This window comes from Heteronotia binoei, chromosome 4 (assembly GCF_032191835.1).
Source record: "Heteronotia binoei isolate CCM8104 ecotype False Entrance Well chromosome 4, APGP_CSIRO_Hbin_v1, whole genome shotgun sequence".
NCBI lineage: Eukaryota > Metazoa > Chordata > Lepidosauria > Squamata > Gekkonidae > Heteronotia > Heteronotia binoei.
Window position 1 is genome coordinate 156032974 of NC_083226.1, and position 17243 is coordinate 156050216.

A 17243-nucleotide genomic window follows, 5' to 3' on the forward strand; every position below is an offset into this window, starting at 1 on the left:
AGGACACTGGTAACAGTGTGGGTACTGCTGTTGTGGAGGTTGATATGTTGCCTGGAATCTCTGTTGGTAACGTCTGAATTGACGCTGCTGTGTAGAAGTTTTTCCAAACTAGCGTGTTGTCTGTTCTTTATTTGTTGCAAGAAATCATCTGTTAGAAAATAAAGGAGTACCTTCAAAAGGTAGGTCTTCTGTTCTGCTGCAGGTCTCAGAGGGGAGAGCCATAGACCTCAGACAAACATGTCTTCTCAAGGTAACTGATTAAGTTATTGTCCTTGCCAGAGGCATTTGCTGCAAGTTTACTTGCATTCAGCTGTTAGGCAGTTTTAAGCCTCCATTTGAATGACATTAGCAAGAGACCTCTGGTCTTCTGGTAGCTGGTCTAGGAACAGCGTAACTTTTCCCCAGAGAAATAACTGATAAGCTGCCAATGATGGCTTGGTAGTTGGAAATCCTGAGAGATAACTATGAAGATGAATAAGACTTACAGCTCAGTATGTCTGTTTTTCTCCATTCCTTATCAGCAGGGGTGGAATGTGCCCCCGTTCTATATTTTGCTTGCATTTCTTCAGCAATGAGTGAGGAAGGGGCTGGATGTGTAAAAAGGAATGGACATGCATCTTGCTGCACTCTGCACATTTCCAACCCTCCTAGAGGTAGCGGGAATAGAAGATGGTTTGTTCCAGATTCCCACTGCCATGTCAAAATCTTCTCCAGCAATGGGAAAGCCACTGCACCATGCATATCTGAATAGAGTCTGTTAAGAATATTATCCTTTGGTTGGGCCTCAATAGAAATTACTTGGATGCCCAGAGATTGAGCCAAAGAAATAATCTGCTCTGTGTAGAGCCATAAATCCTCAGTAGGTGATTCTGGGTCCAGAAAACTCATTGGGTGACAGTTTGGATGCCAGGCTGCAGCTAACTATAGATCTCCAGTCATCCCCTTTGTCAGAATCCTCATGTACCGTGTTGACGAACAAACGGGGCATGCATAATGCCTGCTCCATGTTGTAGCAGTTCCATGGTTGGATCCGAAAGAACGGATTGCTCCTCTCTGCAATGTGGTTGACTGGATAGTTTGACATCTGTGTTGGTGGGAGTTCACAGATCAAAGCGGAATGCAGCATGGAGATATACAGCAGTGGTGGAGTATGAGGAACTGCTTGACTAGATGGTTCTGTCTCTCCAGTCTTAGAAGCTGACAATGTCGGTTCCAATTTCTTTGACACTGCCTCTGATTCCAATTTATGTGATCTGTGTTTTGATTTTGGTCTGTGTTTTTTGGGCTGCAGTTCCAATGCCAACTGGTTTAGATAGATTTCTGCTTGTTTGGAACACTTTCTTGCCAAATCTACTCTCAGAACCAAGTGTGCTGAAAGCACCAATCCGGACTTAAGGGTGAGTGTGGAGCCCCTCCCTGGACCACATGGCCATTAGGCGGGAAATGGCTTGTGCATTTCCAGTTGGAAGGAGATCCTCCCACTCTGTTACTACGCTAGCTAGAAATCTTCCAGCGGCTGACCTGTGCCTGCCTGGTACCCATGTGGGACTACACAGGACAACAAATACTTAATAATGAATTCCAAACAATGTTTCAGAAGTGGTTCTCAGATTCAAAAACCATTTGTGAGAATAACTCTCAATAATAAATTGAGCAACAGTGTGCATTAAAATATTATTGGATATTGGATTTATATTCCGCCCTATATTCTGAATCTCAGAGTCTCAAAGCGGTCATAATTTCCTTTACCTTCCCCCCCCCCCCCCACACACACACAAACAGACACCCTATGAGATAGGTGGGGCTGAGAGGGCTCTCACAGAAGCTGCCCTTTCAAGGACAACTCCTGCGAGAGCTATGGCTAACCCAAGGCCATTCCAGCAAGTGCAAGTGGGAGGAGTGGGGAATCAAACCCGGTTCTCCCAGATAACAGTCCGCACACTTAACCACTACACCAAACTGGCTCTCCTAAAATATTAAGATTCTGAAATGAATGAAGTACTCTTAAACTTCCCTGTAAAAATGTAGGAATGTGATACCTGTCAATGATTTATGGGAACAGATTAATGCCCCCCAACAGCCCAAAGCAGCTCTACATTCACTGGGTGTTTAATCCATTTGTATTCTGCCTTTCTGCCTATACAGATCTGCAACAAATTAGCTCTCCCTCTCATTCAAGTCTTCTCCAAACAGGACTAGCAGTTTTCATGAGTGGTATAACAAATGATGCAATCTGCTTACACAGATCCTTTTGTGAATTTAGGACGAGAAGACAAATCTCACCAGCACTCCCAAGGACTAGCACATATGAACATATGAAGCTGCCTTATACCGAATCAGACCCTCGGTCCATCAAAGTCAGTATTGTCTTCTCAGACTGGCAGCGGCTCTCCAGGGTCTCAAGCTGAGGTTTTTCACACCAATTTGCCTGGACCCTTTTTTGGAGATGCCAGGGATTGAACCTGGGACCTTCTGCTTCCCAAGCAGATGCTCTACCACTGAGCCACCGTCCCTCCCCTTAAAGCATAAACACTCTGCTTTGGAGTAAAAAGGGTCCAAGTAATAGGTATGAAAAACCTCAGCTTGAGACCCTGGAGAGCCGCTGCCAGTCTGAGAAGACAATACTGACTTTGATGGACCAAAGGTCTGATTCAGTAGAAGGCAGCTTCATATGTTCATATGAATTCTGTTATTCAGATTCCAAGCCAACAGGAGACCAATCTTTCTAATAGTGTACAAAGTTGTACAAAGTCATGTCATTTCAGCTAGCTATTTAATCAATGCAGTAGGGATATCACTGGGTCATGTCTAGAAACAACACACACTTCCAAATAAAAGACACTACCTACTCAGGGTTTGGGATATGATGATTACAGCTCTTAACTATATGTCATCAAGGAAAAGTTGGACTCAGTATGAACTTATAAAACCTTGGCTCCCTCTAATAAGTTTCTGAATCTGTATTGTAAGATTTGTGGCAGTTCTGTGAGAGAGCAGCAAGGTGTCCTGTGAACCTGGCTGTGGTACACTGGATGACATGGATGTCGCCTTGCCCTGCAATTCAGTACATTAAACGCTCCCAAGGAACAATGTGAGGCATCTGTATTATTGAACCTGGTGTTGCAAACTTGAAAAATGGTATGCTTCCAATAGTTTTAATACATGTAACACATTCTGAATTACTGCAGACCCACCTTGGGCACTAGGAAGGCAGTGTAGAAGAGATTATTGTCCGAGAAAGAGAGAGATTGAAATGTAGTTGCACTCACCTCTTTAAACGACTGAAGAAGGTTACTACCAGAAACTGATAATGTAATGTCTATATGGTGCATTATAAAAAGTGGCTCCTCCTGGGTTTGGTAAGGAAAACAAGCTAGATTGTCTGCTATATACAAGAGCATATTCACCTCTGTTTTCTGTGGAAGTAAAAAAGAAAATATACTGTAACCTTCATTTCTGTGCTCAGCAGGCTGGATGCTAAGTCTTCTTCCTTGAATATAAGATGGCTATCCAAATTCTGAGCATGCACAACCCTTGGAACCTTTCATTGAGTCATAGAGTTGGAAGGGTCATCTAGTCCAACCCCTGCACAATGCAGGAAACTCACAAATGCCTTCTCCTAAATTCACAGGATCCTCATTGCTGTCAGATGGCCATCTAGCCTCTGTTTAAAAACCTTCAAGGAAGGAGAGTCCACCACCTCCTCCTGAGGAAGCCTGTTCCACTGAGGAACCGCTCTTAATGGTCAGAAAGTTCTTCCTAAATGCTGAGCTGGAAACTTTTGATTTAACCTTTAACCAATGAAACCTGCCACAAAAGTGGGTGTTCTTTCTCTCGTCCACACTGACCAGGCATGGAGTAAAACATGTGCTGGGCCAAACCAGAAGAGAGGCCCAGACAAGAAGGGACCGGAGAGAATAAAAAAGGTTCTCTGGAGGGCTGACTCACCTCCCACTCCACCCTATCCTTGAAAGAGGCCATGAAAGAACCCTAACCAAAGATCACTTGGGAACTGCCTTGAGCAGACCTTAGAAGAGGCTCTTGCTTAGGGAAACCTGCATTTTGGGGCCGGGAGGGGGAGGGGAGGGAGGGTTTGAAGAATTATCTTAACTCCAAAGCCAAGATTTGTTTGCACCCTTTGTAATCCAATCCAAAACAGATAACTTGGGGGATATATTTAATACTTGATCAGTGCAAACTAAACAGTTTCCAAGCTGTTTTGACATATGTAATTTAAGCCACCCAAAACCATCACAAGCACTGCATAAAAGAGTATCAAAGGCTTGTGATAGACTCACCGCTGTGTCATCAAAGAGGTTGAGTAAGGAAATTAGAAAGGCTCGTCGGTGTTGCCGGTTCCCTCGGATCATGGAGTAAAGGTGTGAGCACAAAGCGCTGCTGGATTCATCCTGCCTAAAGCCCCTCACGGGTTCTTTCAGACAGGTGTTGATTGCCTGCTGGACCTGGTAAGACATCTTCATACCAGCCACCGCTTTCATCTGAAATCAGTGGGGTATAGAATTAAATCTCACTTTGCATAACAAACTGAAAGAGGATGGTAATCTGTGTTAATACAGATATTTCAGAATTTAGTGGCACTATTTTATTTCTATCTCCCTCAACAGGCTTCTGGAGGATATTTTCCTAAAATTACACTTAAGTCATCTTCTAGCAAAATCAATGACAAATGGTAAACAATTTCCATACACTGATATTATGGGTGGATCCAGGGTAATTATTGGTCAACTTTAATTTCATTTTTATATTTTGTTGATGGTTGGTGTATTGGTTTACTTCCTTCATTTAACCCAGCCTTTCTGCCCAGTGGGTACCCAAAGTGGCTTACATCATTCTCATTTTCTCCTTACAACCACCCTGTGAGGTTGGGCTGAGAATGTGTGCCTGGCCCAAAGGTCATTCAGCCAGTTTCCACAGTACTGAGGATTCGAACCTGGTCTTCTAGATCCTAGCCCAACAATCTAACCATTATACCACACTGGCTTTCTAGGTGTGAAGGTGTGAATTAATTGACAAATATGTTTGTTTCAGGTGGTGTATTACAGTACAATGGAATGCAGGTTAGGAAATCAGTGATTGTGCAAGGTTTCTCCATGGCTGGAAAATTAAAAGGGCCCAACATGAGAGGGGGCCAGGGATATACAGAGTCTAATCTAATGCAAGAACTGATAGTATGAGAACTTTTACATTTATGGTTAAATCCATGCCCCTTGATTGCAGAAAATAATGCTGTTACAATTGTTTTTTTAGTCAATTCACCGTTACCACTTCCCCCCTCTGTTCTGTCCCTACATTTTTATGAACCCATCTTAAATCTCCATTTTCTCGCCTTACCCCATGCTAAAGATCTCAACCCCCTTTTTCTCTATATTCCAACACATTCTCTTCTTCTCTGCAGCCTGTTACCTCTTCTCTGCCTTCATTTCACAGGCCTTTCTGCGGCTCCAGTCTTCAGCACCTTTCCCCCATTTTCTCTCTCTTTCATCTTTTTTTCTGATTCAGTTTGAGTCTCCCCCTCTCCTTAGTTCAGTGATAGCACACCACAAGGGTTTCAGTCTCACAGCACAGCATATACTGAAGGGGTCTCGGACACAGATGAACTGTGCTCGGTGACTGATATCAAGAGAAAAAACTGGCACCAATTTCACCATGTACTTCAAAACCCGTAAAGATAAGTAGTGGGTTCAGATGTAACGAAGCAGGTATTCCCCCTTGTGCTGGCGTTCACTGAGCCTACAGAGCTTCTATAAGGACTGGCAGAGGGCCACAAACAGTGGGAAGCTGGGATTAATAGCCTAATATATGATGAGAGGGATGAAATGGAAGAGACAGAAGTTGAATCATACCAGAAAAGGACCTTACTATATTAAATCTGCATCCATACTTGCAAACTGAACTTGTATTCTAAGAAATATAAATAATATTCCTGGCTGAATATTTTCCCCAGAGGACAGTTCTGCAGGTGATATAGATATACACGCACACTTTTTGCAGGATTTATATATCTTCATTCATTGTTTGGCACTTCAAAGACACATATTTTTATATTCATCAGAATGTTCAGCAATGAGTGTTTCGTAGTAAAGGAAAGGAAACAGAAGTGTACATACATGAATAAATCCAGCGTATTTTTTGTCTATCTCCACCAGCTGCTGGTCAGCTTTGTTCCTCATAGAAGGCTCTGGATCTGTGCCCATAGCTATTAAATATGGCACACACTGAAAAAGAGACAGAACTATATCATTGTAAGATCTCCACATGTGCCTGTGCACATCTGTATTTTTCTTCCCATGGCTGACAGGCTACAAGCACTCATTGTAAGCCTGCAAAAGAAGTCCACCGGAGATAAGTGAACACCACAGAATTATAGGGTGAAGGACTTGCAATTTAATACTTGATTTTCAACAACAAGCAACTATTAAAAAGATAATTTAAAGAGGTCACTAAGTAAATTAAATAATGACACCGTGACAACTTGGTGCTGTGTGTTAGCAGCCAAAGGTTTTGAGGCTGAACACAAAAAGTTAGCTTTACTGTCTACAGAGTTGAAAGCCACCAGCCCGTTTACTCTGGCATACTTGCATTAAAATGAAAAACAGGTTGGTTACCTGTAACTGATGATCTTCGAGTGGTCATCTGTGCAGTCACACACATGGGTCTTGCCTTCGGCAATGGATCCATACCGTGTAGACTCCAATAGCTTGCTAGGAGCGTCTTTCTTGGTGCGACTTCCGGGGAGCAGGCACTGACTGCGCATGCCTGGAGCGACCGAAAAACGCACCTCCCTCTCCGTTTCTTCCAGCCACTATTGGCAAAAGCAAAAATTATGTGACCAGGAAGAGCCAGCAGAGGGGACAGCTGGGTGGGTGCGTGTGACTGCACAGATGACCACTCGAAGATCATCAGTTACAGATAAGCAACCTGTTTATCTTCATCATGGTCTCCGTGCAGTCCCACACATGGGTGATTAGTAAGCTGAAAAGAAGAAAAAAGGCGGTGGGTGCTGGCACATTTGCATACTCACAGTTTCAGCAGGCACTCACCTGAGGCTGTATCAGCGGAAGATGGATTTGAGGATAGCTTGGTCAAAGGAGGCATCCTGCCCAGCACGAACGTCCAAGGCGTAGTGCAAGATGAACGTAGATGGAGAGGACCAGGATGCAGTCGTGCAGATGTCCTCCAGGGGGACGCCCTCAAGGAACGCTGACGAGGTCGAGACGCCTCTAGTTGAGTGAGCTCTAAGACCTGCAGGTAAGGGTTGTTTGGCAGTCTCATAACGCAGGCAAATGGCGTTGGCTACCCACTTGGACAGTCTCTGGGTAGATATTCTCGAGGCCTTTTGCGGGTTGCTGTAGGCCACAAAGAGATTGGGGACCTTACGGAAGGGCTATGTATGAGAGAGATAGAATGCTAGGGCACGCTTAAGGTCCAGCGTGTGTTGTGTCCTTTGGCCTGAGTTCCTGGGGTCAGGAAAAAATGTTGGTAGTGAGGTAGGGCCTGAAAGATGGAAGGTGGACACCACCTTGGGTAGGAAAGCTGGATCCGCTCAGAGGACCACTTTATTGTTGTGGAATACTGTGTAAGGCAGATCGGAGCGGAAGGCACTGAGATCGCTGGCTCATTTGCCCGACGTGAGTGCAACGAGGAGAGCGGTTTTCCAGGAGACAAGGTGCAAGGCTACAGATGCCAAAGGTTTGAAAGGTGGCCTCATAAGTTGGGAGAGAACCAATGATAGACTACATGCTGGTATGAGGGGTTTTACTGGGAGGGGGGGTGTAGATGAAGCATCCCCTTAAGGAAGGATTTTGATAGACAGTGTGAGAAAACAGTCTGTCCCTCGACAGGCACATGGAAGGCAGAGATAGCCGACATATGAACCTTTAGGGAAATGTAGCTGAGGCCGAAGGCCTGTAAGGTTAACAGGTACTGTAGGACCATCGGAAGTCTTAGGGTCAAGGTGGAGGGACCTTTAATAAGTATAGTACCATTTCCATTTAAGGGAATAATAACGTCTAGTTGAGGGTTTCCTTGCATTTAAGATAACGTGTTCGACTTCAGGTGGCAGGTTTAAGGGTGAATCCTCCATGCTGTGAGTTGTAGGAGTTGAGGATTGTGGTGCCACACCTGAGCCCGATGTTGCATTAGGAGATCGGCTGCTAGAGGTAAGTGTCGGTAAGTGTGATGCGATAGCTGGAGGCTCGTGAACCATGGTTGACGGGGCCACCAGGGTGTTATCAGGATGCAGTCCATCCCATCCCAAATGAGCTTGAGAATGGTTCGAGATATCAGAGGGAAGATGTAATGAAGGGGTCCCGCGCATGTGTGAAGGAACGCATCATTGGTGCCCCTGGAGTAAAAGCGGTTGCACTTTGCATTGGTCCGGAAAGCGAAGACATCTACTTGAGGCGTCCCAAAGACATTGAAAATGCGCTGGAGGGAGAGTGGATTGAGGGACCATTCATGGTCGTCCAAGCACAAACTGCTGAGAGAGTCTGCCAGGGTGCTCTCCACCCCGGGGAGGTGAATGGCTGTCAAGTGGATATTGTGCTTGATGCACCATTCCCAAAGAGTCATGGCCAGACAGCAGAGTCTGGCAGATCTGGTCCCTACCTGTTTGTTTACGTAGAAGACCATGGCCATGTTGTCCGTGGTGACCTGTACATGCTTGCCAGTGAGCGCAGGGAAAGATCTGTGCACAGCAATAAGTTGATGTGGAAACGTCTTTCTGCCAGGGTCCACAGGCCCTGACAGCTTTGTTTTCGAGGTGGGCTCCCCAACCCCACGTCGAGGCATCCATTGTCACCACAGCTGAGGGAGATGGCAGTATGAAGGGTGTCCCCTGCAGCAGATTGGTCAGGTTTGTCCACCACCGGAGGGACAGGAGAACTCCTTGGGGTTCAGTCAGCATGGTGGATTGTGGTTGTACGTAAGAACGAAAAGCACGTACAAACCTGAGTTGAAGTGGTCGCATTCAAAGCCTCGAAAAGCGGAGCACGGAGGTGGTTGTGGCCATGAGGCCAAGAAGGCGCTGAAATATGAATGCAGGTTGTGTTGGATTGCGTAAGAGTGAAATCGCTAGGGATTTAATTGTCAGAGAGTGGTCCTGAGGGAGATAGACCAAGTGGAGGCTCGTGCACAGACAAGCACCTATAAATTGAATGTCCTGTGTAGGAGTAATGTGGGACTTGGCGAGGTTCACACATAAACCTAGGGAGTCCAGCAAGGCAAAGGTAGTGCGGAGCTCTTTCTCTAGTTGGTTGGGGGATGCAGCAATTATAATCCAATCGTCTATGTACAGAAAAATGGTGATGTTGCAGAACTAGGAAATATCATGAGTAGAAACCCGTCCCCTGATGGTGAGGTGGGACAGGCTCTATTGCACCCTTGAGAAGATCTTGAATCTCCTGGTATAGCTGTGGGGATGGAGGGGTGGTGACAAAGTGGTGGTGGTGGGGGTGCAAAGTGAACTCTATGGTGTAGTCGATTTGAATTATGGTTACCACCCAGGAATCCGTGGTGATGATTTGCCACGTTCTTAGGAAAGGGTGCAATCTTACAGATTGGGATGCTTGTTCGATGGGATGGAGGGAAAGTCAAAGAGACTGCTTGGAGGGAGGTGTCGGCTTTTTTGATGGTTGAGTCCTAGACTATGGATGAAAGGGCTGCTTGGACTGGGGGGCCCTTCTCTTCCAGTATTCCTGTTGTTTCGGAGAATGCTGCCATTTCGGTTAGGAGGGTCTCCATGTTCTGGGTAGGCTAGTTTGGGTGAGTGGTTGAGTGCTTAGCCCGTTTTCGCCCATCGTGCACGGAAGTGAGCACCTCATCAGTGGACAAGTGGAACAGGCCCTGAACCATCAAAGGGAAGGTCCTCGATTTTCTGCTTGATGTTGGGCTGCAAGTTCGTTAACCAGAGCCAAATGTGGCATCTGAGGGTGAAGGAAGAGGCCATTACTCTGGAAGAGCACAATACAGCATGCCGGATGGTGTGCTAGATGGGACGCTAGGAACTTTGACTCTGGAGCATGGACCCTGTATAGGGGGTCAAAGCATTTCGAAGCCAGTGGCATGGAGGCAGGCTTATTCCAAGTCTCTCACAGTCCTTTGGGGTGCACCAGCACCATGGGGAGGAGTGACCCTGCTGGGAAGTCTGACTGGACCAAGTCATGAACCACATCTGATATCTTTGGGGAGTCAGATGGGAGTGTGACATTAAGGGCCTCCACCATGGTTGTGACTACGTTGAGGTAGGCCTTGGAACCATCTGAAGGAGAGAGAGCTTGGTTTGGTGGTGTCTGAACTCGGCGAACTCGGTGACGGGCTGCTCCGAGTCCGAGCCTGAAGAGCGTGCCTCGTCAGAGTAGATACCGAGATCATCTGTATCCGTCATCTGAGGGCAATCGCGAGTAACGTCTGAGAGTCCTATGGGATCAGGGCGATGGTGATCAGGATGCAGAGGAATAATCACCCCGTTGCCCATGGTGATGGTACTCTCTATCAGACGGGGAGCAGGACATGTCACGGGCACGTCTGTAGTGCTGAGAGGGGACCTGTGTTGACGACTCCCTGTACAGGGGAGAAACCCCAATGTCCTTGAAAGCCTCAGAGCAGATCAGGTTACGAGGTCAGGCCTGGGGTTCAGATTCGAAGATGTCCAGAGGGACAGTGCTGTGGACCGAAGGCGATCTGGAAGGTATCGGGATGATATCCAGTGGAACAGTGGACAGAATCTGTGGCATGTCGGTGATGACATCAGTTGGAACCGAGAGCTCAGATGGTAGGAAGACCTGTGTCGACAGAGTCGAAGCCAACATTTGGGGTGGGTTCGAGGTCGAGGTCAGAGATGATAGGGTGACGGTCGCCGTTGGAGTTGACTTTGAGACAGCAGTCATCGGAGTCAACCTGGTTGTGGAGGTTGTTGGAGCCGATTTGGGCGACGGAGTCGAGATGGTTGTTGACGGTTTGGATGCCAAGGTGGACGATTCCCACGCTTTTTTGGGAGCCGAAGCCTCGGAGTGGTGTCGAGACTTTTTAGAGGACTTGTGTCCGGTCTCAGAATAGCGGGAAGCTCCCTTGTCAGGCTTATGCTTTCTCAGTGACTGAACAGCGGCCGACGCAGCCAAATCTCCCACTCTTTCTGGGGGAAGCGGCGAGGAAGTCGATGCAGTCATCGCTCGGAGGGATTTTTCAAAGAGAAAGCTCTTTAGTCTTGCTGCTTGATTTTTTCCGAAGTTGGAGCAATGAGGCTAAGATTCAACTCTATGGGTTTCTCCCAGGTGAAACAAGCAGTGAGAATGTCTGTCGGTCATGAGGATTTTAGTCCTGCACCTCTGGCACTTTTTAAAAGTTGTTTTCCTTTCCATATGCTCCGGACAAGGGAGGGGAGGAAGGGGGGGGAGAGGGAAAAGAAAGCACAGTAGAAGGGCCTCTTTTTTTTTTTAAGGGACGAAGGAAGATGAAAAGGAAGAAAGACACACGCAGAGAAAAAAACAACAAAATACAATACCACATGAAACAAAGGAGAAAAACGAGCCAAAAAGAGAACGCAGTGAGGTAGGTGTTGTCTGGGCGGAGGTTAGGAAGAAACTGAGTAGGATGTGCGTCTTCCGGTTGCTCCAGGCATGCGCAGTCAATGCCTACTCCCCAGAGCAAAACGGAAGTTGCACCAAGAAAGACGCTCCTAGCAAGCTATTGGGAGTCTCCGAGGTATGGATCCATTGCCGAAGGCAAGACCCAAGTGTGGGACTGCCCAGAGACCATGATGAAGATCCAGATAACTCTTAAGTAGATAATGCACTGTAACCTTGAGAGCTTAGCACTACATATAAATACATCAGTCCCTAGTACATTTTCTCAAGTGAGGTAGCATATAGTAACCAGGGCCAAACTTTCAGAAGTTGCATGCATTTACTCATACCCCAAAATGAATGCAACACAAGGTTCTGAAATGGATTTCTTTTATTGTTAAGCACAGGTCTGCCAATGATAGTGATATGAAGGTAACAGAAGCAGAATTTCATGCAAACACAACTTCATGATAAAAAATGGAATTATCCAACAATGCTGCCAGAAGAATTAAATATATTGGTCTGTGTAAAGTGAAAGAAAGATCACTGACAGCCATCTGTGTTTCACAAGCAATTAGTTTTATCTACAAGGTTTGGGAGTATCCCCTACAGAATTTTGATTCAGTTCTACCACCTTATATGAAATGTCCTAACAGATCCTGAGTTAAATTTGAACTCCTATACAGAAAATTTCTTGTCTCATGATAAAACATTTTGAAAAGGAGGTATATACAATTAAGAGACTTATTTATCAAATAAATGTAAGAACTGATTTAAGACAAGATGCCTAGTCCACTTTTGCCTACTCTGCCTAGCTTTCCCTCCCTTTCTATAATTTTGATCTTCAGTTTATTTTCCTGGAATGTGCATAGCAATTAAAATCACTAAGTCTGCTGATGATCCCAGACTGTGTTACAAGAAATGGGACACCAGCTGTAAATAAGAAACATATGCAGTAGAATAACTTTTAAAGGGAAAGGGGATACAACTTACAGAGACAAAAGCCAAAAACTCTCTGTGGGATAAAGATTTCAGCCAAATGGCTTACCAAGACTTTCTTTCCCAAGGTTACACTAGAAGCTTAAAGAAACAGACTCTTGCATAGATGCACCATTGTGCAAAGCCACTATGATAACGTGATGTTCAGCCAAAAAAAGCATATACATGTTATTGCGTACCTGAACGGGATGGATAAGACCCTGGTTTAGCGTCAGTGCAATAACATTGAGAGCAAAGTGACGTACGCTGGACTGCGTGTGAAAGAAAGCCTCAAGGACCTGTTTGAGATAAAGCTGCATGATTGAGCTACTCATCCCTGAGGAAATATCACCCATTTCTTTCAGATCTTCCTGCTTTGCCATCTTTTTCCCTATAAAAGACAGAAACCAAACATTATCATTTATTATCTATTTCTATTGTATTTTTGTATTATATTGAATATGTGTAATTAAAAGTTAGGAATGGACCAATGAAAGTGTTTGTAATATATGTAAATACCTTCCTGTCCGAGTGTCTGACCCAGATGTACAAGCACAGGACTTACTATTTCCCACTATTTCTTCTTTCCCTTCTCTGAAAGCCCCCACACCATCTCCCTTTTCCCTTCTTCTTTCTCTCCTTCCACCAAGCAGCCTACCTACCTTTATCTGCCTGTCTTTAGCTTTCTCTTCTTCTCTCCCGCTGGCAGTCCCTATCTGAGAGAACTGTGGTCTAGGTGCACCTTACTGACTGCCAGGCTGCAGCCCAAGTGCACAGTGAGCAACTCACAAGGATTTGCAGAAGGCACCTTGTTTTACCCTCTATCCCTTCCTCAAATTACTTCCTCTTTCCCTTCCCCTGGCAACCCCATATTGTCAAATTTCCCTGCTTCATTCTCTCCTTCCAACATACCAACCAACCTACCTTTTATCTGACCCCCATCTTCAGCTATCTTTATTTATGTCCTTTATTTACTACTTCTGTCTTTCTTCACAATGGGACCCAAAGCAGCTTATATCATTCTCTTCTCCTCCATGTTACCCTGGCAATAACTCTGTGAAGTAAGTTAGGCTAAATGTGAATGGTCCAAGCTCATCCTGTGAGTTTCCATGGCAGGCTGGGGATTTGAACCTGGGTCTCTGAGCTTGGGGCTCTTCAGCTTAGAGAAATGTCGACTGAGGGATGACATGATAGAGGTTTACAAGATCATGCACAAGATGGAGAAGGTAGAGAAAGAAGTACTTTTCTCCCTTTCTCACACAATACAAAAACTCATGGGCAACTCAATGAAATTGCTGAGCAGTTGGGTTAGAACAGATAAAAGGAAGTACTTCTTCACCCAAATAGTGATTAATACATGGAATCCACTGCCACACAAGGTGGTGGCAGTTACAAGCAGAGATCACTTCAAGAGGGCATTGGATAAACATATGACGCAGAGGTCCATCACTGGCTATTAGCCACAAGGTATAGATGGAACTCTCTGGGGCAAGTGGTGCTCTGTATTCTTGGTGCGGGGGGGGGAGGGGGCGCAACAGTGGGAGGGCTTCTAATGTCCTGGCCCCACTAGTGGACCTCCTGATAACATCTGGGTTTTTTGGCCACTGTGTGACAGAGTGTTGGACTGGATGGGCCAGTGGCCTGATCCAACATGGCTTATCTTATGTTAAATTAAATAACTCAAATAAAATAAAAAACAGTATTTGTATTCTTCACTTAGTACATCACTCATCACTCACATTCTCTGTCTGCCTGCTGCATTCGTGTATCTTCCTCTTGAAGGTACGTTTGGAGGTTTTTTAACACCTGGATTTTTAAATTTACTGAACTATTTTTATCAGAAAGAATGTTGTTGTACAGTGTTTTCACCTCCTGTTCAAACATCAGACCCGGGTGTTGTATAAATGCAAATCCTGAAAGAAAATAAGGAAAGAAAATTAATAAATCTCACTGTTCCTGAGCTCCTACCTTAAGACAAAATCCTGACTGCTTTAAAGTACAGCACAACAAATAAGCAACGTGCATATTTAAAGGCCATTTGATTTTGTCCATATAACCTAAAAACTCCAGGATAAAGATAGCTAAGTATAATTCTATGTCTACATGAAAAACAATGAGATAAGCCTTCAAATGCATCAGTTTTCCTATGAAATTCCCAACTACTACATTGATGGTGGTTTCAAATGGCATCAAGCTGCAGCCAACTTAAGCCAACTTCATGGGGTTTTTTCAAGGCACGGGACAAACAGGTGATTTTGCCACTGCCTGCCTCTGCATATGGCTACTACGTTACTCTAGGTCAAAGTACCAACATTCTCAAGGATCTCTGCACAGGCAGAGGTCTGCTAAGTATTTGTACAAAGAGTAAAATAAAACTGCAAGTTTTTGTAAGTTCTTACCGAGACCAATAATGGCTTTTGTTTGTACCTCCTCATCTGAGTGTTTGGTAAAATACATTAGCAGTTCAAGTACTTTGTCCTTAATGTTAACCTAGTTACAAGAAAATAAGTATAGCTGGTTAGGAGGAGAGGAACTGGAAATGTTTCAGTTCATTTTAAAAATAATCATTAATACCCAAACACATACCTAAAAAGTTTTAGCTGTCATTTATCCCAGGGATTTCAGTCCATCCGAAATTACTTTCAAATACGCAACAGTAAGCAAATAAATACAGCACGTTTACCTTGCTGTTGCCTTTAAAGTCTTCTTGATCAAAATCAAAATGTCGACACAATGCTCCAACAGTGAAAAGGGATCTAAGGAGTGCTGGTTTATTTGCTGTGAGTATAGTGCTGTTTGGGTCTTCCTGATGTTGACTTTTTAACTTTGAAAGTGCACCTGAAGAAAGAACAACTGTTTTTACAACTGGTCTCACATGAAATGTTTTTGGCAGCTACTGTTTTTATTCAGAACTTTTGACGTTTAACTCACCATAGTATCTATTAAAACAGGCCCACACAAATTTATAATTCTGAGTGACCTTGTTTACAACAGCCCCAAGACAACTAACGCAGTGCTGTACTACCTGGAAACAAAACAGAAAAGTGTTACAATTTCTTTAGGAACAATATCCAGGACATTCCAAAGTCACAGAAAAGTTCTTCGTTTAGAACAGGGGTGGCCCAGCTGCGGCTTGGGAGCCACATGTGGCTCTTTCGCACATATTGTGAGGCTCTCGAAGCCCCTACCAGCCCATCTACTGGCTTGGAGAAGGCATTTCTCTCTTTAAATCACTTCTCCAAGATAGCTAACCTGGAGCATGGAGAATGTATTTAAAGTTGCTTTATTTCCATCTTTCCCTCCCTCCCCTCTCCCCATCTATTTGCCTTCCTTCCTCCCTCCCTCCCTTCATGTCTTGCGGCTCTCAAACATCTGATGTTTATTCTATGTAGCTCTTATGTTAAGCACGTTTGGCCACCCCTGGTTTAGAAGCTGTTATGGCCCTTAAATCTACGACTTTTATGAGAATATTTCCATAACCAATAGAGCAGGAATCCCCAACATTGTTCCCCTCAACACCTTTTCTGGTGCCAGCAAGACTTCTGACTGAGCACTTGAGGTCTGATTGGCTCTGCAGATCTTTAAATACGGAATTTTGGCACCAGTTGCCACCACAAGGATCTTCACTGGGTGACTGAAAGTAAGCTGTGGCAGCCATTTTGTGGCTGCACCCACCATATTGTATCAGAATTCCAAAGGTGCCTGGCTCAAAAACCTTGGGGACCCCTGCAAAAACAGGTTGCTTACCTGTAACTTATGATCTTCGAGTGGTCATCTGTGCAGTCACACACATGGGTTTTCCCGCTGGAACGAACCCGACCTCGGAGAATTCAAAGCTAGCCTTAGGCGTTATTTTTGGCACGCACTTCCTCCCGCCCTGGGGAGCAGGCATCCACTGCGCATGCCTGGAGCGGGGGGAAGGCGCTCCACCCACCAGTTTCTTTCCAGCCGCTGTTAAGTGCAAGATAGTCTGAGAAGTGTAGAATCGCATAAACAGCAGCGGGGACGGATGGGTGGGCGTGTGTGACTGCACAGATGACCACTCGAAGATCATAAGTTACAGGTAAGCAACCTGTTTATCTTCTTCGTGGTCTCTGTGCAGTCCCACACATGGGTGACTGATAAGCTAACCTGCACGGAGGTGGGTGCTGTTTCTGAAAGAGAAATTTCAGAAGTTAGGTTATACATAACAGATGAGTAAAGGTACTCCCACTCACCATTGGAGAGCATGGCATCTCAGTTGAAAATGGAGCGGAGTACGGCTTGCCCGAAGGAAGAATCTCGCCGTGCATGAATGTCCATAGCATAATGCGTGGCGAAGGTGGACGATGAAGACCACACTGCTGCTGCACAGATGTCTTCAACGGGTATGCCCCTCGCAAAGGCGGAGGATGTGGCTAGTGCCCTAGTAGAGTGACCCCTTAGAGGTTCTGGAACTGGTTGTTTAGCTAACTTGTAACAAAGTGATATAGCCTCAACCAGCCACTTAGACAGTCTCTGTATAGAGAGTTTCTGTCCCTTCTTGTGGGTTCCGTAGGAAACGAACAATGCAGTATCTTTACGGAATGCAGCAGTCCTGTCCAAATAGAAGGCAAGGGCTCGACGCACGTCGAGGTTATGGAGAGATTTCTGTCCCGAGTCCGAGGGGTGTTGGAAAAAGGATGGCAAAGTGGTTACACTTTG

General features: G+C 45.2%; 1 protein-coding gene across 4 annotated transcripts in view; it reads right to left on the bottom strand.

Moving 5' to 3' along the window:
- Positions 1-17243, bottom strand: part of NIPBL (NIPBL cohesin loading factor) — a 194778-nt gene that overhangs the window by 12889 nt on the left and 164646 nt on the right. For all 4 annotated transcript variants that reach the window (XM_060236065.1, XM_060236063.1, XM_060236062.1 and 1 more), the window contains 8 exons: positions 15492-15585; positions 15244-15398; positions 14960-15050; positions 14300-14473; positions 12761-12951; positions 6129-6236; positions 4299-4499; positions 3270-3416 (listed from right to left, as the gene is read on the bottom strand). In XM_060236065.1, coding sequence (XP_060092048.1) covers positions 3270-3416; positions 4299-4499; positions 6129-6236; positions 12761-12951; positions 14300-14473; positions 14960-15050; positions 15244-15398; positions 15492-15585 — 1161 coding nt within the window. The remainder of the gene's footprint in view (positions 1-3269; positions 3417-4298; positions 4500-6128; positions 6237-12760; positions 12952-14299; positions 14474-14959; positions 15051-15243; positions 15399-15491; positions 15586-17243) is intronic.